Below are 22,391 nucleotides of genomic sequence, written 5' to 3' on the forward strand. Positions count from 1 at the left end.
TTTTTTTTTTTTTTTTTTTTTTTTTTTTTTTTTTTTTTTTTTTTTGCTTTTGTTTTGTTTTGTTTTGTTTTGTTTTGTTTTGCTATAGGGCACATGTGCTTGCTAGAGAGAGACAGAGAGAGAGCAAGCAAGAGGGAAACTGAGAAATCATCCCTTTGGTGGGGGGGACTGAGTGAGTCACAGTGCAACTAGAACAAGCCTCTTCCTCATTCCACGCTCAGTCTTCTTATGTATAAGGGCGGCCATTGTGAGACTTAAACACGGTGGGTACGAAATCATCATAAATACGCATCTAATTACACAGACTCAAGAAAAAACTGACAGAAATATATATTGGGTCGTTGGGAAAGGCATGACACCTTTTTGCATAGAAAAACAAAAAAAAAAGGGTCGGCAGGTGGTGTGGCGGTTAAGGACACTGGACTCCCACATGGCCAACTGCAATTCGAGCCCCGGACCTGGCAGCCTGCTTTTTCACTTTCTCTCTCTCTCCCTCACACTGTCCCTCTCTGGTCAAATTAAAATAAATATATAAAGTTAAATAAAACAATTCTTTAACAACAACAACAACAAAATACATCATGACTTTCCTGACTACCTAAGAGATAAATGGGTAAATAAAACAATAACTGGATAATTTTTTGAGTCCCCCCACCCCCGCTATAGGGTGCATGCACTCACTGGAAAGATTACCGTAGAGTGTAACTGAATGAACGACCACTAAAGTCTGACTAAGGGGGCCGGCGATAACTAGCGAAGACAGTAGTAGGTATAGGATGTTGTTTTGGATATGGTTTTTTGTATGGCTAGTGCAAGTTATTTTTTTATGGGAAGAGTAAGTAGGTTTATCGAAGTAGACAGTCATGTTAGGGTAAGAAAACGAAATAGACAAACTGCTGTTTATGTACAAAATTTAATATACAGCCTTTCACAAGAGAGAGACAAGAGAGATAGAAATCATCCACTGTGGAGTCAGCAGGTGGTGTGGTGGTTAAGAGTGCTGGATTCCCACGTGGCAGATCATGGTTTGAGTCCTGGGCCTGGCAACTTGCCTTCTCACTTTCCTTTTCTCTCTCTCTCTGGTCAAATTAAAGTAATAATATTAATTATAATAACAAGTGGAATTAAATACTAGTTGGAGAATATAGTTTTAATTTAAACTTTTTCCTAGACTTTTTGGTTATTTAATTAAGGGAAGAATTTAGTGGGAAAGAGGCTTAAAGAGAAATATCTCTCTCTCTCTCTCTTTCTGTCTCTCTCTGGTCAAATTAAAGTAATAATATTAATTATAATAACAAGTGGAATTAAATGCTAGTTGGAGAATATAGTTTTAATTTAAACTTTTTCCTAGACTTTTTGGTTATTTAATTAAGGGAAGAATTTAGTGGGAAAGAGGCTTAAAGAGAAATAGGAGTATAAGAAGGCAGGGAGGGGGGACCAGCAGTTAGCGTAATGGCTATGTCACTGGACTCCCACGTAGTCGACCGCGGTTCACGCCCTGGACCCGGTGGCTTAAAACTCACGCCGGGCGTGTGTGCGCGTGTGCGTGCGTGCCCAAGATCCCAAGAGGAGAATGGAGGAGAAGGGATTGCGGCGTGGCCATCTCCCCTGGGGGATGATTTCTCACTTTCTGTCTCTCTGTCTGTCTGGCGAGCGCACGCGCCCTATAGCAAAAAACCTCTCCAAAAAAAAAAAAAGAAGGCAGGGAGGGAGGAGGCAGTTAGGAGTATTAGTCTTAACTTGTTTTATTTTGTTTTTTTGAGACTTATTTTATTAAGTTTTTGGACAGGAGTTTATAGTTTATGTCTTTGATATATAGGCCTAATTTTTATTAATTGTTTATGTTTTCTGAACATGTATAAACAAACAATAGTAACAAAACTTGTTTTAATAATTTTTTAATGTAAAATTGAACAACTTTATTAACAGATTCTTTTAATTTTATAAAATTTAAAGACTAACAATAGGAATAATTAAAGCATGTTAATTTAATAATAAGAATTGTAAGGAGGACTTAGAACTAGGCAGCAATGTTTTTATGGGTTTATGTTTAATATTGGATTTATATTTTTATATCAATTTTATTTTTTTAACTAGGTGTATTATATTGGTATTTAATATGTAATTTTGTTAAACTTTGTTTTTGGTTAATTTTGGTTTAATAGTTTAGAAAATTAGTTTATATAGGAAATGAAAATTTTACTTAGTTAAATGATTAGATTTTTAGAAACTGGTATTTGTAAGAGCATATTTTAAATTTTTTTGTGAACTTTTTTAAGGATATGACATTAGGATTATAGTCATAATTAATGTTTTGACAAAAATTTATAACTGACAAAACAATTTGCCTGGTTTGGGACTCAAACTGCAGTAGGCCATGTTGGAGTCCAACTCCTTAACTACCTGTGACCTACCAGCCCTCAGTTCTAAGCATTTTAACATGCCTTAAATAATTTAACCCTTTAGGTAGCTCTGTGAGATAATCACTATTTGATTTTTTCCTACTCGATCTGATAGATGGAGATTTTTACCACTGCTCACACTCATTCTCCAGCTGTGGAAATAGAACCGTTTAACAACCTGCCCGAAGTCACAGCCAGTCTGGCTTCGAAGCTTCTGCTACTCACCACCACATTACACTCTAGAGCTACATGTTAATCGTGACTGTTGAGCACTCGGCCACGTGGGAATACAGTGCTGTAACCACCAAGCCACCTGCTCCCCTTTTTGTTAGGGTTTTTTTTGGTTGTTGTTATAGGGCACATTCCCTTGCCAGAGAGAGACAAAAAGAGAGAGGGAAAGTGAGAAATCACCCCCAGGGAGATGGCTATGCCACAGTCCATTCTCCATTGTTCTCTCAGGATTTGGGGCATGTACACACACACTCACACTCACACTCACACACACACTAAGTTGATCCTCAAGGCTCCAGGACCAGGACTCGAACTGTAGCAGCCATGTGGGAGTCCAGTGCCTCAACCAGCATGCCACCTGCTGGCCCTCATTTTTCTGCTTTTTAAGGTGTGGCTACTACAATAGGAATTTTTACACAACATAGACCGCTCACATTACACGGTTGGACAGTGCTCCCCTAGAGTGTACCGGGAGTTCTCTGTACACAGCATGGGGGTACAGCGCATTTCGCAGCTGTGCACTCCCCCGTCAGCCCCCCAACCCCCGAATGTGATCCTGGTATACGGAAACTGAAGGGGAAGTCACAAAGACACGTAGGCAGGCAGGCTCTGACTCCCAGCCCCAGAGTACCTACCTCCTCCAGGTAGATGTTGAGTGTGTCACCTCCAGACTCAACCTTCTTCACCAGTGGTTGCTGGAGAAGCTGAGAAAGAAAGTCGGAAGCATATATACCATATACCACATATACACTGTGAGAAAGGCAGGAAACAGGAACCAAGACTGTTCCAGGTCCCAGTTCATACGTCTGATGCAAATTTGCAGCTCATTTATAATAGATCCTCTGATCACGGTTGTGTGTGGACATGCGTGCACACGTGCTTGCTATGCCCATTACACACACCATGATGTCCACTTCACCAGCTTCTTGAGGTGATGCTAGGACCCCTCAGAGCTAGTTGAGTGAAGAAAACACAAGTTACTCACGAATTGACTGGTGCCCTCCACGGGACTGAACCCAGACAGCATCTTCACTTCCACAATAGCCATGTTGGAAGAGCTGCGACTGCCCACGTAGCTGAGGGCAGGAAGAGGCAGACACGCATGAGCCTACTACTTCTGCTCTCATGCATCCTGTATCCGCAGTGTGCATGCTCACGTGCGCGCGCACACACACACACACACACACACACACCCCAGCTCAGCCCCTATGACCCAGACGCCCCTACTCCCACCTCAGCTTCCCTCACCTGATGTGGAAAGTGAGCTTCAAGGATCGAGGTGAAGTGAGTTGCCCACATGTAGCTTTTCCCATCTCCACACTAAGGCTGAAGGTGTCCACAGTTTTAGGAGGGAGGATATTGTATCTCAGCACTACCTAGTAGGGAAAAATAGATAACCAAGTTAGGAGTGGAAAGCACGTTAGAGACCGCACAGTTCAAACTATCCGCCTCACAAATAAGATGGAAAGGAAGGGAAGGTTCTTTCTGCGGTGACGCCCTCCGACTCTTTCCAAGGGACACTCGCCCTCCCGGCTCTCGGCATACCTGTGCATAGACACAGCCCTGGCCGGAGGCCTCCAGGGTGTAGGTTCCAGGGACGTCAGGCAGGGTCTGCTGCTGAAGCACCAGCCTGTTGGCAGACTGTACACTGAACGTGTGCTGGAAACCCTCAGTGGATCTGACAGCCAGACTGACCCTCTCCGACGGCACGTAGGCAGTCGTGGCGTATTTGGCAAGGGCTTGGAGAGCAACCACAGTGTCCTGCGGAAAACAATCGGGCATATGCTTACCATTTTCTGAGCCATTGGGATTACCGCTAAACAAGTACATCATCCACACATCTGGTTGTTGTTATCTGGCTTGTATACCTCTTCTAACGATCTCGAGAACTACATTCGCCTTCTCCAGGGAAGTCACATAGGAACCACGGTATCTTGTTTGCACAGAAAATCACCATCAAGTTATTCATGAGCAGCCATAGGTCACTGGGGTAATCTAATCAACTCAGATTCAGAAATCGGACACAGCTTCAGAACAGATTACGGCTAGACGCAAGTGGCTGACTGTTCGGTATATATTTTGTACTGTTCTTATTTGGAACGGAAACAACAGTAACTTGATAGCTCTGGAAATTGCATAGTCTGTGGAGTTATTTAACTGTGTGATTTTTTTTTTTCCTTTCTTTTGATTTTTGCTATAGGACGCATGCACTTGACAGAGAAAGAGAGACAGAAAGCGAGAAATCACACCCCCCCCCACATACACTGGGGGAGACGGCCATGCCACTTCTTTTCCATTCTCCTCTTGGGATTTTGGGCAGGCGTGCACATGCACCTGGCATGAGTTTCAAGCTGCCGGGGCCAGGATTTGAAACACAGTGGCCATGTTGGAGTCCAGCAACATAACCATTACGCCATCTGCTGGCCCCTATGGAATGATTTTCTATGTCACAGCTGGAGAGGGTGAGGCCACAGCTTCTTAGCCATTATGACATGTGACAGTCTCTTCTTCAACTAGAACTAAGACAGATAAACTGTCACTAAGAGACCTGGTATCATTCAGTTTGAAATTTTCCCTTCTGAAAATATGGTTTATATAAACCACATCTTGGGGAGAGAAAAAAGGGCGTGGTGTTCAATGAAATTGTCATATCTTGCTCCATGCTATCAGAATTTCTACATATTTGACAACTTTGTAGAATATCTGGAAACCAGCAGTTAGCGTAACGGCTATGTCGCTGGACTCCCACGTAGTCGACTGCGGTTCGCGTCCCGGACCCAGTGGCTTAAAATTCACGCCGGGCACATGTGCGTGCGTGCCCAAGATCCCGAGAGGAGAATGGAGGAGAAGGGATTGCGGCGTGGTCATCCCCCCTGGGGGGTGATTTCTCGCTTTCTGTCTCTCTGTTTCTCTCTGTCTGGCAAGCGCACGCGCCATATAGTGAAAACCTCTAAAAAAAAAAAAGCAAACAAACAAAAAAAAACTTTGTAAAATATCTATTATAGATGGGCTGACAGATGGCCATGGTGGTTAAGGTGTTGGACTCCCATATGGCGGAGTGAGGTTCGAGTCTCGGACCTGGTGGCTTGCTTCCTCACATTCCCTCTCTCTCTCTCTGTCCTTCTCTGGTCAAATTAAAAAATAAGTAAAGAAATAAAGTTAAATTACATAACTCTTTAAAACAAAAATCAATTATAGAGGACAGAAACCCCACTTCTTCGTATCCAGACAAGAATGCACATTCATATTTAGATATCACTGCTGCCCTTTAAATAAGAAGGCCGGTCACTCACCCAGGGAAGCTGTGATCAAGGGATACGTGCACAGCTTGGCCAGCTATAATCAATTTTTGTCAACCCTTTGTGAATTGGGGCCAGGGAGGGCTTCGCTGCTTGAACATATGGAAACAATTCCCGGAAAGAGAACTTACCACCAGCTGAAAACCCTGTGTGGGTGATATGTGATATGCGATGTCAAGTAATAGCCAAAGAGTTTATTAAAAAGCAATTCTGGGGCTGGCTCTGTGGCACAGTGATGTGCTGCTCGTGAGGAACGGGATCCCACATGAACCACAGTGTGAATCCGGCCTGGTCAGCCTGAGACACGACCAGACCCTAGGAGGGTGCTTTCTCTTTTCTCCGTCTTTTTTCCCACTCTCACATGTGCATGTGCACTCTGTCATGAATAAAGAACAAAAGGACTTTTTCTTAGGGACCAGTAGATGGTGTAATGATTAGGTCACTGGACTCCCACATAGTCGATCACAGTTCGAGTCCCAGATCTGGTGGCTTAAAAAACTCAAAAATCCGGGACCAGCAGTTACCGCAATGGCTATGTCGCTGGACTCTCACATAGTGGACCACGGTTCAAGTCCTGGACCCGGCAGCTTAAACTCACGCCAGGACTTGAACCATGGTCCGCCTTGTGGGAGTCCAGTGCCTTTAACCACCATGCCACTTGCCGGCCTCTTCATATATATATGAATATATATTTATTTATTATTATTATTTTAAAGAGAGGTTTTTGCTATAGGGCGCATGTGCTTGCCAGAGAGACAGAGAGAGACAGAGAGACAGAAAGTGATAAATCACTCCCCGGGGGGCAGGGGGGGCTGGATGGCCACGCCGCAATTCCTTCTCCTCCATTCTCCTCTCGGGATCTTGGGCACGCACGCACACACACCCGGTTCTTCTATATGTTTTTCACATGGTTTTCTATATATACTTAGTTATAAGACCCTGGACCTAGCAGTAAGTGCAATACTTTTTCCTCTATTTCTGCACATGTTCTAATCCTACCTATCAATGGAGAGGAGAGTAGGCTGTTTACCTGAGTGGAAGAGAAGCCGCCATAGGCATTGCGTTGCTTGGCCAACCAAGCCACTATGCTTGTGGCCTGGGCTATTTCCTTTTGAGTCAGCGTCGGCTTGGTAAGCAGAGCCAGCAATACATATGCTGTGATTTCCACGTCCAGAGCCTTAGGTTCAGACCAAGGACTGGCATTGGATGGTTCAGTAGGTGTCTGGCTCCAGTGAATGGATTCTCCTGCACAGAGAGAAACATAATTAACAAGGTCGGGACCAGCAGTTAGCGTAATGGCTATGTCACTGAACTCCCATGTAGTCGACTGTGGTTCGAGTCCCAGACCCGGTGGCTTAAACTCGCGCCAGGTGTGTGTGCGTGCCCAAGATCCCAAGAGGAGAATGGAGGAGAAGGGGGTGAGTTTTTGCTTTCCACCTCTCTGTCTCTATCTTTCTGGCAAGCACATGTGCCCTATAGCAAAAACCTCTCAAAAAAAAAAAAAAATACTGACTTTCTCTTAATTGCTTTATAAATGCTGCATCTGAAAGCAGAGAAAATTATAATCGAGAATTAATCATGGGTAGGAAAAGACTTCTAGGGCCTTCTAATGGCACAGTGGTTAAGAAGGCTGGATCCCACAGTCTGACAGCACAGTTGGAGTCCCAGATCCAGCAGCTTGAAACACACACCAGGCACATGCATGTGTGTGCCCAAAGTCCCAAGAGGAGAGTGGAGGATAAGGAATTGTGGGGTGGCCATCCCCCAAGGGGGTGCCTTCTCTCTGTCATAAACACATGCAAATGCACATTGCTGTATAGCAAAAATTTAAAAATAAAGAGTTTTATGAATCAAATGATTAATTGATCATGAGGTATACATAGGGGTGTGTGTGCATGCATGGAAGTGTGTGTGTGTGTACACCCACACATAATTCCCTAAAGTAAAATGGGGGGGTGATTTCTCACTTCCCCCACTCTGTCTCTCTCAAGCAAACATGCCTTATAGCAAAAACAAAAACAAAAAAAACAAAATCTTATATGTTTGGGGGAAATTTTTTGTTTTACAGAATTTTATAAATTTTTCAGCATTTATTTTACTTAACAAAAGGTTTAACATTTTAAGAAAAACAAAAACTGGCTGGGACCAACAGTTAGCATAATGGCTATGTTGCTGGACTCCCATGTAGTCGACCATGGTTCAAGTCTCGGACCCGGTGGCTTAAACTCACGCCGGGCGTGCCTGTGTGCTCAAGATCCAAAGAGGAGAATGGAGGAGAAGGGATTGTGGCGTGGCCATCCCCCCTGGGGGGTGATTTATCGCTTTCTGTCTCTCTGTCTCTTTCTGTCTGGCTGGCGAGCGCACGTGCCCTATAGCAAAAACCTCTCCAAAAAAAATACAAAACTGGCTGACTATATGTAAGAACTCTGAAAAGTTCTAGTGAGGGTGATGAAATAAAATATACTTAGGGGAGGGGGTGGCAGTTGGCATGGTAGTTAAAGGCGCTGGACTCCTACATGGCTGGTCATGGTTCTAATCCTGGACTTGGTGGCTTGCTTTCTCACTTTCCCTCTTTATCTCTCTAGTCAAATTGGAAAATAATAATAATAATAAATAAAATTAAATTTAAAAGATTCTTTAATAAAATAATAGACTTCGAAGAAAATCAGATAGAATATGAAACCAAAATGGACCACTAAGACATGCAAGATGACCTGTAACTTGAAGGAAAAGAAGAACCAATGGAGGGAACCAGCAGTTAGCGTAATGGCTATGTTGCTGGACTCCCACGTAGTCAACTGTGGTTTGCGTCCCGGGACTGGTGGCTTAAAGCTCACGCTGGGCGCATGTGCATGTATGCCCAAGATCCCGAGAAGAGAATGGAGGAGAAGGGATTGCGGCGTGACCATCCCCCCTGGGGGGTGATTTCTCCCTTTCTGTCTCTATGTCTCTCTCTGTCTGTCTGGCGAGCGCACGCGCCCTATAGCGAAAATCTCTCCCCAAAAAATTAAATAAATAAAAGAACCAATGGAAATGAGAAGAGCGTAAATTAGAAGTCTAATTAAATAGAAATTTAGAGACACTATATACCCCATAGGAGGAATCTAATTGGAAACGCATCACAGAAAACATGAGCCTGCAAAGCAAGACAACGGGAAGAGATACCCCCAGGAAACTGGTGCAGTGAGGCAGGCTCTTCCACCCAGCGTCCGTGGCCCCGAGCCGTGACTAGAGTCGCCTACACACGAGATGAAACTACCCGAAGCCCTTACGAGAGAACAACCCATCCACGACATTCATATAAATGAAAGGTGAGACTCATGTCCTGTATAATAATTTTAAATACACAGTTAAATCAATAAAATGTGTAAATATTTTATTTTAAAAATTGATGATAACATCAACTATTATTCTAAGAACACACAGGTTAGCCCCCTAATCTAGTGGGTAAGGGAGCCAGATCCTACATGGCCAATCATGGTTCAAGCTCTGGTCCTAGTAGCTTGGAAAACACCCTGGAGTGTGTGTGGTGTGCTCAAAATCCCTACAGGATGGACAAGTGGAGGAGGAGGGATTGTGGCTTGACCACACCCCACTGGAAGGTGCTTTCTCCCTCTCTGTCTCTCTCTGGTGAGCACTTATATCCTCTGGCAAACAAAATAAAATACAACAAAACACACCCAAAGTGATTCTACACCAAAGGAAGTTTAAAGCTATCCAAAAAGGCAATTCTACAATGCCGATAAACGTCCTGAGCGGCTTCTACCATCCAGTTTCTCTTCAAGTTGAAAAGTACAATCATGCCCTTTGAGGACTTACCTGGGTGTGTGCGCTCGCCAGACAGACAGACAGAGACCGAGAGACAGAAAGTGAGAAATCACCCCCCAAGGGGGATAGCCACGCCACAATCCCTTCTCCTCCTTTCTCCTCTCGGGATCTTGGGCATGCACGCACATGCACCCGGCATGAGTTTTAAGTCACCGGGTCCGGGACATGAACCGCAGTCGACTACGTGGGAGTCCAGCGACATAGCCATTACGCTAACTGCTGGTCCCTTACCTGGGCTTTCTCACAAAATTCTCAACAATGATTTTGTGACTTAGCAACTTTGAACAACATGAACCTTAGAACTGAATATACATGCAGGACAGAGGAGACTAAGGAGAATGACAAATAACTCACGAGGTATTTTCCAATTCTAGAGCACTGCTCACGGGACAACATACCTGAGACAACAGCCTGTTGATCTAACTTTCCAAGAAGAAGGTTTCTGATGTCCGTTTCTCCAGCCAGGGAGAAGGTATAAGCTAGTAAGGCCTGCGTGTAGAGGGCAGAGGTGGAGGGGACCGAGATCTTGAGATACTGCAGACCTCGATTCACCATTGGGTCCTAAAAAGGGAAGAGAAAACTGACTTTATACGGCATCACTTAGAATGAGGAAATCCACATGTCCTCCTTGACTTTAAAACGGGGACATGGACAATGCGGATGTCTCTAGGAACCGGCGTGATAAGAGCATAAAGGGGAGGGCAGGCAAAACTCACCTCTGTGGTTTTCCCCATCTCCAGCAACGCAGCCGTGATGTAAGCTGACAAGGAGACTTCATCATCAACCCCACCCTAAAGGGGAACAGGAAGACGTAAACCAGAGCAGAGCAGCACCTGCAAGAACTGTGTGCAAATTGCAAAAAGGCATCTCTTTGATACGATAGATTTTTTTTAAATGCCTTTCCCAGAAAAGTCCAATAGCAAGTTTAAAAAAAATTTTAATCTAAATTACTATCTTTTGTCTATGGATTAAAAAAGAAAAACTTAAAAAAATTAAATAGCCAGTTCAAGTTTATATGGACAATACATAACAAAACTGGGACTTGGGGCCAGCAGATGGCATAATGGTTATGTCGCTGGACTCCCACGTAGTCAGCCATGGTTTGAGTCCTGGACTCGGTGACTTCAAACTCACGCTGGGCGTGTGTGCATACATGCCCGAGATCCCGAGAGGAGAATGGAAGAGAAGGGACTGCGGCGTGACCATCCACCCTGGGGGGTGATTTCTCACTTCTGTCTCTCTGGCGAGAACACACACCCTATAGCAAAAACCTCTCTCAAAAGAAAAAAAAATAGTAAAACAAAAAATGAAACTGGGACTTGAACCTGTATGAGATTTTGATTGTTTGTTTGTTTGTTTTGCTATAAGGCTTGTGCGCTTGTGAGAGAGAGAGGGAAGATGAGGACTCCCCCCTCAGTGGGGATGGCCAGGCCACACAATCCCCTCTTCTCCACTCTCTTCTCGGGATTTCGGGCATGCACGCACAGGCGTCAGGCATGATTTTTAAGCTGCTGGGTTCCGGATTCCAACAGCAGGATCAGCCATGTGGGATCCAGTGGTCTTAGCCTCCATGCCACCTGCCGACCCCTACATGACATTTTTAATAAGGTACAACAATACCTAGCTCATTGACTCCTCCCAGTCCCTGGAACAGTAGTGAAAATGACTTCCCTAGGAAAGCTCATACAGATCGTTTTTTGCCGGATGTGTTCCGATCTGAACAGCCCCCACTGCATCTGCACCTCACCCAGGGTTCAGGAGGAGTGCCGATAATATGTTGAATGAGCGAGGGAAGTGCCTACAGAGCCACACCGCAGTGTGGCTAAAGCTCGGCCCTGCCACTCAGTAGCATGCACCGAGCATGGGCAAGTTACGCCGCCTGCGTGCCTCAGGCTCTTCCTCTGTAAGATGGGAAGAATAGTGGCATCCTAGTACCTAACTCGTCGACTTGCTTGAATATTAAGCACTATCAAATAAATAAAGTACTGGGACTAGCAGGTAGTGTAATGGTTACATTGTTGGACTTCCACGTAGTGCGGGTTTGAGTCCTGGACCCAGTGGCTTAAAAACTCATGCCAGGCACATGTGTGTGTGCATGCCTAAAATCCCAAAAGGAGAAGAGAGAAGGCATTGTGGCATGTCCATCCCCCCTGAGGGGTGATTTCTCGTGTTCTCGCTCTCTGTTTCTGTCTCTCCCATGCACACACACCCTATAGCAAAAATCTCTCTCTAAAAAATAAACGAAGTGCTTAGAACATTGCCCACTACAAAGACACTGGGCTGCCTCCATGTCCCCACCAAAGAAAATGGTTTCACTTCAAAGTTGATGAGACAGTAATAAGTCCAGAGTTCTTCCAGTCCCATGGACCCAACCTTCAGCCCAAATCGGAACCATCTAGAAGGCTTATTAACACAGGTTTCTGGCCACACCCCCAGCTTCTCGTTCAAGAGATCTGAGCTGGGGGTCAGAAGGTATGTTCCGAACATGTTCCCCAGCGATGCCGAGGCCACTGATCTGGAGGCCACGCTTTAAGAGCCTTATTGTCACTTTACAGACAGGAAAGTGGAGGCCCAGACCAGTGAAGGAACGTTGACCAAGGTCACCCAGGGCCAGCGCTGAAACCTGCAGAGGACTGGCTTCCAGGCCAGTGCCCTTTAGGCTCAGTCGGAGAGAAGAGGTACTCTCAAACACAGCGGTGGGGCGCAGGGCCCGCGGGATCTGCACCTTCATAGCCGTGTGTAGGAGCTGTCCCACGTTGGCATAGGAGCCGCTCGGGAGCTGGTTGCTGGCTAGCCAGCTGAGAGCATCCCGGATGTTCTTGTCATCAATGAAGATGAATTTCTGAGCTTGGCCAAAGCACTTTGTGACAAAGGCTGTCAGCCTACATGGGAAAAAAAGGGAGACATGGGCCAACGAGGTTTTTCAGGTGAGGGTACAAAGTTCTAAGTCTGTGTGATTCCAGAAGGGAACTGAGACACATAACGCCACAGGAGGCCTAGCAGAGAGGGCCATCAGGGGGCACTAAAGGGGACAAGAACTGGGGAGGGACAACAGAAGAAGAGTGAGGCTGGGATGGATGGAACCTCAGGAGGTGGAAGACTGAATGCAGGAAGGGTCGGGGTTGGAGGCGGGGTAGAGGACCAGCACCAGAGGGCCTGGAACGGTGCTCTGGGCGGAGAACTCAGGGGCCACCTTACCAGGTGTTTCCATTTCCATCCTGTTCCCCAAACGCACTGTACGAGCCATTGCTGTGCTTGTAGGTCAGCTCCCTCTGGTACCCTGGGAAGCCAGATGTGGTTTCAGATTACAGAAGACTGAAAACATCCCCCAGCCTTTCAAGGATGTGGGGCATCTTATCAACCTATCATAGACCCTGGAGGAAAAGAGAAAGACTGAAGCAACTTACCTATCTCCAGGAACCCCACTGCCCGAGACCTGATCTCCTCCGTCACCAGCCCTGCTTTCTCCAGGTACTGCAAGACGTAGATGATGGGGGCAAACATGACCATGTTCTGCTCCCCGCAGCCACTGGGCATCTGCACCAGGCTGTCCAGGTTCTGCAGGGCTGTGCCCATAATGTCGCCTGGGACCCAGAACAAGAGAGAAAGGGGGTGACAGAGAAAGAGGAGCCTTTCCACGTTACTAGCTTTCACACACACACAAAAGTTACTAGCCTTCATTTAACACATGGTATGGGGCCAGCAGGTGGTGTGGTGGTTAAGGCACAGGACTCCCACAAGGCTGACCGTGGTTCGAGTCCCAGACCTGGTGGCTTACTTTCTCACTTCTTCTCTCTCTCTGTGTCTCTTTCTGGTGAGTGCATGTGCCCTGCAGCACGTTAAAAAATTATAATACTAAATAAAATTAAATAAATCATTTTTAAAATGTGTATTAGCTATCATTTCATGAGCACCTACTGTGTAGCCTGGCAAGGCTACTACGATAGGCCAGACGCAGTCTCTGCCTTCAGAGAGCTCAGTCGGCGGGCAATTACAACACATCACAATGGAAGTCCCTATAAACGATGCTAAGGGTACTATTGGCCACATCCACAGAGACGCCTGAGGGAGCTCGGAGCTTGTGCAAAGACATGTCACTGGAGCTGCCGAGTGACGGAACAAAATCTGCAGCACTTGCACTCAGTCTTTCCATGTTTCCCTTACATATAAATTCATCACCCTCCAGATCACCAAGGCCTTCCCGAACACACAGCACCCCGATACGCTTTCCAAGTTCTATCTACCGACTCCTTCATGAGGCAGTGAGACTGACAGAAGAGGCTTATTAACATCTGCATTTTAGACACAGGTCCATTCAGATCTGCGAATATGCACTGACTGTCAATTACACGGAGGAGCTGGACGAGGACAGAATGAGGTCCTTGTTCTCAAGTTCCTCACAGTGAGCTAGAGTACGCTAGGATGAGTGCTAAATCAGGGTCGGGAATAAAATACGGTCAAACTGGGGCATGCAGGTGGCATGGTGGTTTAAGATGCCGGACTCCCACATGGTTCAAGTCCCGGTTCTGATCCTATAGCTTGAAAATCATGCCAGGTGAGTGTGTGTGCCCAAAATCCCAGGAGGAGAACAGAGGAGAAGGGATTGCAGTGTGGTCATCCCCGGAGGCTGATTTCTCATTTTTCCTCTCTCTGTCTCTCTCTGGCAAACACACAAGTCCTGTGGTAAAAACCTTAAAAAATAAAATAAAGTAAGAGACGAGTCAGCGGAAGGCTTTGGAACCTCTGGGCGTCTTTCCAATGTCACCTAACGAGCAGGGAGATCGGGTTTCTACGTCCAGGAAGTGAGACCCAACGGGAAAGCAGATTTGCTCAGCTCAGCCTGCCCGGTTCTCCCCAGACGACAAATATTCACGACACAGAGTCACCATCAAGAAATGGTTGGTCAAGGTGCTCACGGCCCAGCAGCCACGGCCTGTGCTCTGAGAGTCCCTGAGAGTTCATGTCTCTCCTGCCCCCTCTGCCCTCAGAGACTCCTAGCCAGGCTGCTCGCTCTCGGAGCCGGGAGGCCTTCTTACCCCTGGGTCCCTTTGGAACCAGTTTCCGTAGCTCCTTCTTATCACGCTTGTGTGAGGCCGTCATGGAAGCATCCCCCATAAGGGAATGAGTTTAATTCTTTTTTTTTTTTTTTTTTTTTTTTCATTTTGAATTACTGTCAGGTTATTAAGGATAAAATTATTTGAAAAAGAAATCAAAAATAAAATGAAATAATATAAAAAAATACAGTTAAGCATAAATTTTGGTAAGGGACAAGAGAAGAAAGAAAAAAAAAAAAACCAACCCTGACATTCGGAGCCAGATAGTGGTACAGCGGGAAACTGACATTTGGTAAGGCTGACCCGCGGGGAACGTTCTGGCTTTGGGTCTGGACCTCCCTGAGTGCACCAGGCCCAGACGTGCCCATGATCTAGGGTTAGGGGCTGAGCCTGTCGGGATGCATCTGTCTGTCTTTCTCTCTGTCTGTCTGGCACCCTTGCTCATGAAAGAAAGAAAGAAATTTTAAACCAAAAAAAAAAAAAAAAAAGGAGTGGAGTTGTGGTTGTTCTCTTTGAGACAGCAGCTCATTCACTGAAGGAAAAAAATCACAGGATTCCCGCTATGCGCTGCATGTTATGCCAGGGAATTGTATCACATTCCTCTTTACACCAGTCCTGAGAGGCAGGTTATTCTCGCTATTTTCCAAAGAGAATAGCAGAGACGCAATTGTTGACTTAACTTGCTCAAGGTCACATGCCCATTAAGAAGCAGGTTTCACATGATTTTTAAGCTCACGCGTTTTACTCGTTTCCTGTCTGCCTAAAGAGTACCGTGCTGCCTATGTGAAATGATGGATTATAGCTTCCTAAACTACACAAGAGATTTTTCATTTTTAAAATGGTTGCTGCACGTATGTCTCCCTTCTACCAATTTGTAGACAACCTAACCCTAAATACATACCAAACTTCAGTGACCTGTCAGTTCCTCCTGCCCAGATTCCCTTCTGCATTTTTTAGAGAATTTTGCCACAGGGCACATGAGCTCTCCAGAGAGGGAGAGAGACAGAGACAGTGAGAAGAAAGTGACAAATCAGCCCCCCAGGGGGGTGGCCACACATCCCTTCTCATCCGTTTTCCTACTGGAATCTTGGGCATGCATGCATATGCACCCGGCGTGAGTTTCAGGTCAGCTTCAGGTCAGCTGGTAGAAAACGTGGGAGTCCAGCCACGTAACTGCTACACCACCTGCTGGCCCCCTGAATTCTTTTTTTTTCAGTTTATTTCTTCCATGAGCAACAGAGAGAGAGAAATGGCAACCCCATTAGGGTCCGGACACCACGATTCACCTCCAGCCTTAGTCAGTCCCAGGTCATGGGCCTTCATGTGCATGGTGTACTTAAGCAGGTCTCTGGACTTGAACCAGGAATCTTTGCAAATGGGATTGCCTCACAGCGTCGTATTTTACCACTGCAACACCATGAGACCCTCCCTTTTGTTATTAACCAGGATGTGGTCTAATCCCTTTACACTGCTACCTTCGCCCTCTATCTGTCCTCTGTCTATGAAACAGGCTTATCCCTCTAGCACCTCTAATCTGTCAGGCCGTCCTTCCGGTGGGCTCACACACGCCACCCAGCTCCACACCTTTGCAGCCTCCAAGCACGACTTTCTCAAGTCAAGAATCTCTAGCTGCTGGGACCAGCAGTTGGCGTAATGGCTATGTTGCTGGACTCCCATGTAGTCGACCATGGTTCGAGTCCCGGATGCAGTGGCTTAACCTCACGCCCGGCGCATGTGTGTGCCCAAAATCCCGAGAAGAGAATGGAGAAGGGATTGCGGCGTGGCCATCCCCGGGGGGGGGTGTAATTTCTCGCTTTCTGTCTCTCTGTCTCTTGTCTTTCTGGCTAGCACATGCAACCTATAGGAAAACAAAACAAAATAAAACAAAAAAACTCTCCAAAAAAAAAAAAAAGAAAGAAAACCAAGAATCTCTAGCTGCTTACCCAGAACAGAAACGTAAGCCTTGGTGGAGTCAGGAACAACACCCACGGGGAGCTCCAGGGAGATGGACTCTGAAGCCGCCTTTCCTGTGAGAGGCAGAGAAGGTACTATCGTAGAAGGTAGAGACTGTGTGTGTGTGTTTCTTTCTAGAAAGAAAAACTTTCTTAAATCCTGAGTTTCCTGTACCCGGTACTTTCTGTGAGATAAGAGTAGATATTTAAAACCTATTTCTAGTGATCTTTGCTGAAAATAAATTCCAAAGAGGTTCCCAGCCATGCTGTGCATTTTCTCCTCTGCACCCTGCCGCCCAGTTAACTGGCCCCAGGGCACCCCAGACTCGCAGGTTTTGTCCTATACATTCTTCCTCTGGCCTATGGAAATCTTCACCTAAGGGAATCCTCGCCACAGTCCCTCTGAGTCTACCCACCTCCTGGGCACAGCAAGGAGCTGTGTGTCTTCTCCACGAGGACGCCCTCAGGCTGGTGTGAAGAGAGACCCCGGCAGGTGAAAACAGTAGAGGTGAATGTCAGGGTGCTGGCTTTGAAGGCATGGAAAGGGGGACACAAATCCAAATGGGGAGAAGAGGCCCTCTGCTGTGCCCCCAGGGCTCTCCTCAGAACTCGGGAGGACAGAGCTCTTCAAAGCTCAGAACGACTCCAGTTCCACTCTAGGTGGGCCCTTCTGTACGATTCTTCCTGGGCAAGGGTTAGGGCTAAGGACAAGTTTAGGGAACTTATAAAAGAGAGAATTGAGGAGGACCAGCAGTTGGCATAATGGCTATGTCGCTGAACTCCCATGTTGTCGACCATGGTTCAAGTTCCAGACCCAGTGGCTTAAACTCACACCAGGTGCGTATGCGTGCGTACCCAAGATCCTGAGAGGAGAATGGAGGAGAAGGGATTGCGGCATGGCCATCCGCCCTGGGGGGTGATTTCTCGTTTTCTGTCTCTGTCTTTCTGGTGAGTGCACATGACCTATAGCAAAAATCTCTCCAAAAATAAAAATAAAAAAAAAATAGAATTGAAAAAAAAAATAGAATTGACAATGGAGTCTACAATGCAATAAAAAAGCAGTTAATTATTAAATTGAGGATTTTAATAAGAGAGACTCGCGTTTACTGAGTGCCTACACTGTGCCAGGTATTGTGTTAGACACTTTCACAGACCATGGGCGTAGGCTGGGCGAGTGTTTGAGGGCAGAAAGGGGCCAGGGAAGAAGGAAGTAGAAGCTACCTGGGGTTGGAGTAAGAGACAGTGACCATCCCCAGGACGGCTCTCTCCACCTGAAGCTTAGACTTTCAGGGAACTTACCTTGACAAGAACTGGTTTGATGAGTGTATCGCTCAGGCCCTTTTTAGGAACAAACCCCTTCCGGCCCCCACAGAGTTCATTGCTGTCAAGAATCTTAGTACTAACAGTGAAGTTAACATGACCTGGGGAGAAAAAGGAGAAGGGAAGGCTTCAACCCTAGTGTCAGAGGTACCCGTGGGGTGTATTCCCCCTTTATACCAGTGTTTCTTAAGCTTTTGTTTGTTCGTTTTTAAAGAATTAACTTAGTAGGGCTGGCAGGTGGTATGGTAGTTAAGGGCTCTGGACTCTCGCATGGCCAACCACGGTTTGAGTCCCGGACCTGGCAGCTTGCTTTCTCACTTTCCATCTCTCGCTCTGTCTCTCTCCATCCCTCTCTGGTCAAATATTTTATTTATTTATTTTAATTTGACCAGAGAGGGACAGAGCAAGAGAGAGAGACAGAGAGAGGGGGGAAAGCAAGCAGCCAGGTCCAGGACCTGAACCACGGTCGGCCATGTGGGAGTCCAGCACCCTTAACCACCAGACTACCTGCTGACAACACAGTGTTTTCTTATTTTTTAAAAAATAATTATTTTATTTAACTTTATTTATTTATTTATTTATTTATTTTAATTTGACCAGAGAAGAACAGAGTGAGTAAGTGAGAGAGAGAAAGAGAGAAAGCAAGCTGCCTGGTCTGTGACCTGAACCACAATTGGCCATGTGAGAGTCCAGAGCCCTTAACCACTGCACCACCGGCTCCCCTAACACCCTCCCCCCCATGTTTCTTTTCTGGTTTTTTTTGAGAGGTTTTTGCTATGGCGCGCGTGCGCTCGCCAGACAGACAGAGAGAGATAGAGAGACAGAAAGCGAGAAATCACCCCCCGGGGGGGGATGGTCACGCCGCAATCCCTTCTCCTCCATTCTCCTCTCGGGATCTTGGGCACGCACGCACACGCACCCGGCATGAGTTTTAAGCCACAGGATCCGGGACTTGAAATGTGGTCAACTACGTGGGAGTCCAGTGACATAGCCATTACGCTAACTGCTTGTCCCCGAAATTATCTTATAAAAAAGACCACAGCTTCTGTCTTGGGTACACTTCTGTTCTCAAACCACGTAGTCTGGGGTAAGACAGCTGTCATGTGATACGGCATCCAGTGGAGAGATTCATGTGATAAGATACTGAGCAAAGTGTCTAGCCAACTACTGAGGTCATGAACTATGTCTTTGGGACCAACAGATGACGTAATGATGTAATGGTTACATCACTGGACTCCCACATGGCTGACCACAGTTCGAGTCCCAGACCTGGCAGCTTGAAGCTCACATTGGGAGCGTGTGCATGTGTGCCCCAAATCCTGAAAGGAAAATGGAGGAGAAGGGATTGTGGTGTGGCCATCCCTCCAGGGGGGTGATTTCTCACCTTCTGTCTCTGTCTCTCAGCAAGTATACACACCCTATAGCAAAAATCTCCCCAACAACAACAACAAAAAAAAGATTATGTCTTCAACTAGCAGCCTGTGAAGAACGGAGGCTTTGGAAGAAGCTCGAATGTGAATTCTTTCCTAGTCAAGCCTTCGGATGAGACCACAATCCTGGGTGACAGCTTGACAGCCACGTTATGAGGCACCTTGAGCCAGAGGCGCCTTGCTAAGCTACACTCAGCTTACTGACGCACACAAAGTAGGTGATAAGGAATATTGTTCTTTGGCCAGCAGGTGACATGGACGTTCAGGAAGCTGGGTCCCACGTAGCCAACTGAGCAGTTCAAGTCCCCAGACCACCAGACTAAAAAACAAGCCAGCATGTGTGTGTGCATGCCCAAAATCCCAAGAGGAGAAGGGATTGAAGCATGGCCAATCCCCCTGGAGGGTGCTTTCTCATTCTCTCTATCCCTCTCTCTCTCTCAGTCTGTTTCTCTCTGGTGTGTACATACACCCTAGAGCAAAAAGAAAAGAAAGTTGCTCTTTAAAGCCACTGCCTTCTGCAGCAATTAGTTACGCAGCAGCAAATACCTAACACATTTGAAGAAGACCAGACTTAGAGCGGCAGATTGGATCTCTGAATGACTGACATACCACAGGGCTAGTGTGAGGGCGTGAGGGAGTGAAGACATAAAGCAGGTAGAATAGTGCCTGCCCATACCACGCGCCCGATTAGGTACATGACCTTGCATCCCTGTCCTGCTGTGAGATTAAATCCTCCCCCTTTCGCACTCAGAATCTTACGTTTAGGTAAGTGTTTTTGACCTCTTATTAAAGGGTATTTGCTGGTTTACTGATAGCATTAGGGAAGAGGGAAAAAAGAGGCAAATAAGAAGAAGAAGAGGGGGGACGGAGCAAGTAAACGCAGCCAAGGGAAGAGTAGAGTTCTCGGCCACTGAGCTCTCGCTGGCAGCTTTTTTGCCCGTCTGCCACTTGCCTGTCTTACCCAGTCTGACAGCCGTGATGTTCCAGTGATAGGTCTTTGCTTCATCGGCACACAGGCAGCTGGAGGCCTGCGCACCTGCCCCTGAGGCCACGTGGTACTCATCGGATTTAGCCAGGATAGTCTGAACCTGAAGACGATGTTTAAGAGACCAAGAGTGAGGACGTCCACAGCCCATCAACAGCTCTTCTCTTTCCCAAAGAGGACGGGAACGCTTCCACTTTAGGGGACAGACTTGGGGGTGGGGGTTCCAGGGCTGACACCTGTTCTCTGTGCCCCCGCGCTCACCCGGATGCAGTCCTTGAGGTAGTTGAAGATGGTGGCGGTCAGACGAAAGGATTCACCACGAACTACCGAGTAAGGGAGAGTCAGGCCCACAAAGAACGGCTTGAAGGCAGTGAGTCCAACGGTGGGCGAGAGACCGAAGCCTCTGGACGGAGAGGTGCAGAAAGTCATCGCCTTCCACTCCGTGATGGTGTCAGGAACGGTGACGGGGACCGCCTCCTTCCCCGAGTTCCTGCGAGAACATGAAAGCCCTGTGAGGCAGAGGCAGCGCGTGTGGAGGGAGCTACGGTTTCACTGCGAAAGTGAATTATGTTGTACGCGGAAAAGGAGAGATCACTGAACAGTGCAACGTGCGACTCTCAGGTGAGCCTTCGGGTGAGTGAGGACGCACGAATACAGAGGGGAGGTGACAGCACATGAGGGGGCACACGTGGGTGGGCGTGGGTGTGCAAGCATATCTGAAGACAAGCTCGTGCCGTCCGCCCCTGAGGGTATGAGCACATAAGCAATGGGTGAGCACTCCTGTCAATAAGTGCCTTTAAATCTGTGCATCTGGGGGTCAGCAGGTGGCGTGGAGGTTAAGGCAGCTGGATCTCACATGGCCGACTCTGGTTCGAGTCTCAGATGCAGCAGTTTAAAAATCTTGGACACCAAGAATCCAGAGAAGAGAATGGCGAAGGGATTGTGGTGTGGCCACCTCCACTGAAAGGGGTGATTTTTCACTTTTTTCTTCCCTCTCTCTCTGTCCTCTGTCTCTCTCCAGGGAGTGTACATGCCTCATAGCAAAACAAACAAACAAGCAAGGAAATAAATAAAATGCGTGCATGTGGGGTGAGAACAGTTCCACACTGTGTGAATATGGAAATGTGCAAATTTGTTTAGAGTGATTGCATATGACTGTATAAGAATTCAGGGAAGATGGGACCAGCACATGGCATAATGGTTACGTACTGGACTCCCACGTAGTTGACCACAGTTCGAATCCTGGACCTGGTGGCTTAAAACTCATGCCAGGTACATGTCCGTGTGTGCCCAAAACCCCAAGAGGAGAATGGAGGAGAAGGGACTGCAGCATGGTCAGCCCCCCAGGGGTGATTTCTCACTTTCTGTCTCTCTGTCTCTCCTGCAAGTGCACGCGCCCTATAACAAAAATCCATTAAAAAAAAAAAAAAATGATCTGATTCTGAGTTTTCTGGGACTCCGGTGCTACAATCTTGCTGTGCTGTGAGTCATTCACTTGCCCGATAGGAAACAGATTCCAGAGCCAGGTCTCCGGGAAGTACTGGCGGATCTGAGAATTCTCTGGCTGATGCGATGAAGATGATGATCCAAAGGCCTCTGCAGAAATAGCATCACCTGCTAAAAGAGCAAAAATAAGAGAATATGGGAAACAGAGACTTCTGCTGTGAAAGAAATCGAGGAGGGACTTCTAGAGAGAGATTCAGAGCGAAGCAGAGACCCCTGGCCAGAGATCAGAAAGGACCCGCGAGAACCAACGAGTCCCAAAGATCATGGCGGAGAAGGGATACACACAGCCGTGTGGTCTGGGAATGGGAAATAAGGGCTTCAGATTTCCAACACCCTCCCCACAGGGAAACCCTGCTGAAACTTCCTGTGCCTATGACCCAGAAC

General features: G+C 46.8%; 1 protein-coding gene across 1 annotated transcript in view; it reads right to left on the reverse strand.

The window, feature by feature from the left end:
- A2ML1 (alpha-2-macroglobulin like 1) overlaps positions 1–22,391 on the reverse strand; it is a 48,083-nt gene that overhangs the window by 1,586 nt on the left and 24,106 nt on the right. The window contains 16 exon segments of the mRNA XM_006172233.1: positions 3,269–3,337; positions 3,619–3,709; positions 3,882–4,009; positions 4,179–4,394; positions 6,963–7,177; positions 10,159–10,321; positions 10,477–10,551; positions 12,486–12,642; positions 12,959–13,040; positions 13,168–13,344; positions 16,758–16,841; positions 17,183–17,234; positions 18,066–18,187; positions 20,478–20,604; positions 20,763–20,991; positions 22,001–22,095. Of these exon segments, the coding sequence (XP_006172295.1) occupies positions 3,269–3,337; positions 3,619–3,709; positions 3,882–4,009; positions 4,179–4,394; positions 6,963–7,177; positions 10,159–10,321; positions 10,477–10,551; positions 12,486–12,642; positions 12,959–13,040; positions 13,168–13,344; positions 16,758–16,841; positions 17,183–17,234; positions 18,066–18,187; positions 20,478–20,604; positions 20,763–20,991; positions 22,001–22,095 (2,082 nt within the window).

This window comes from Tupaia chinensis, unplaced genomic scaffold, assembly GCF_000334495.1.
Source record: "Tupaia chinensis unplaced genomic scaffold, TupChi_1.0 Scaffold000183_1, whole genome shotgun sequence".
Lineage (NCBI taxonomy): Eukaryota > Metazoa > Chordata > Mammalia > Scandentia > Tupaiidae > Tupaia > Tupaia belangeri.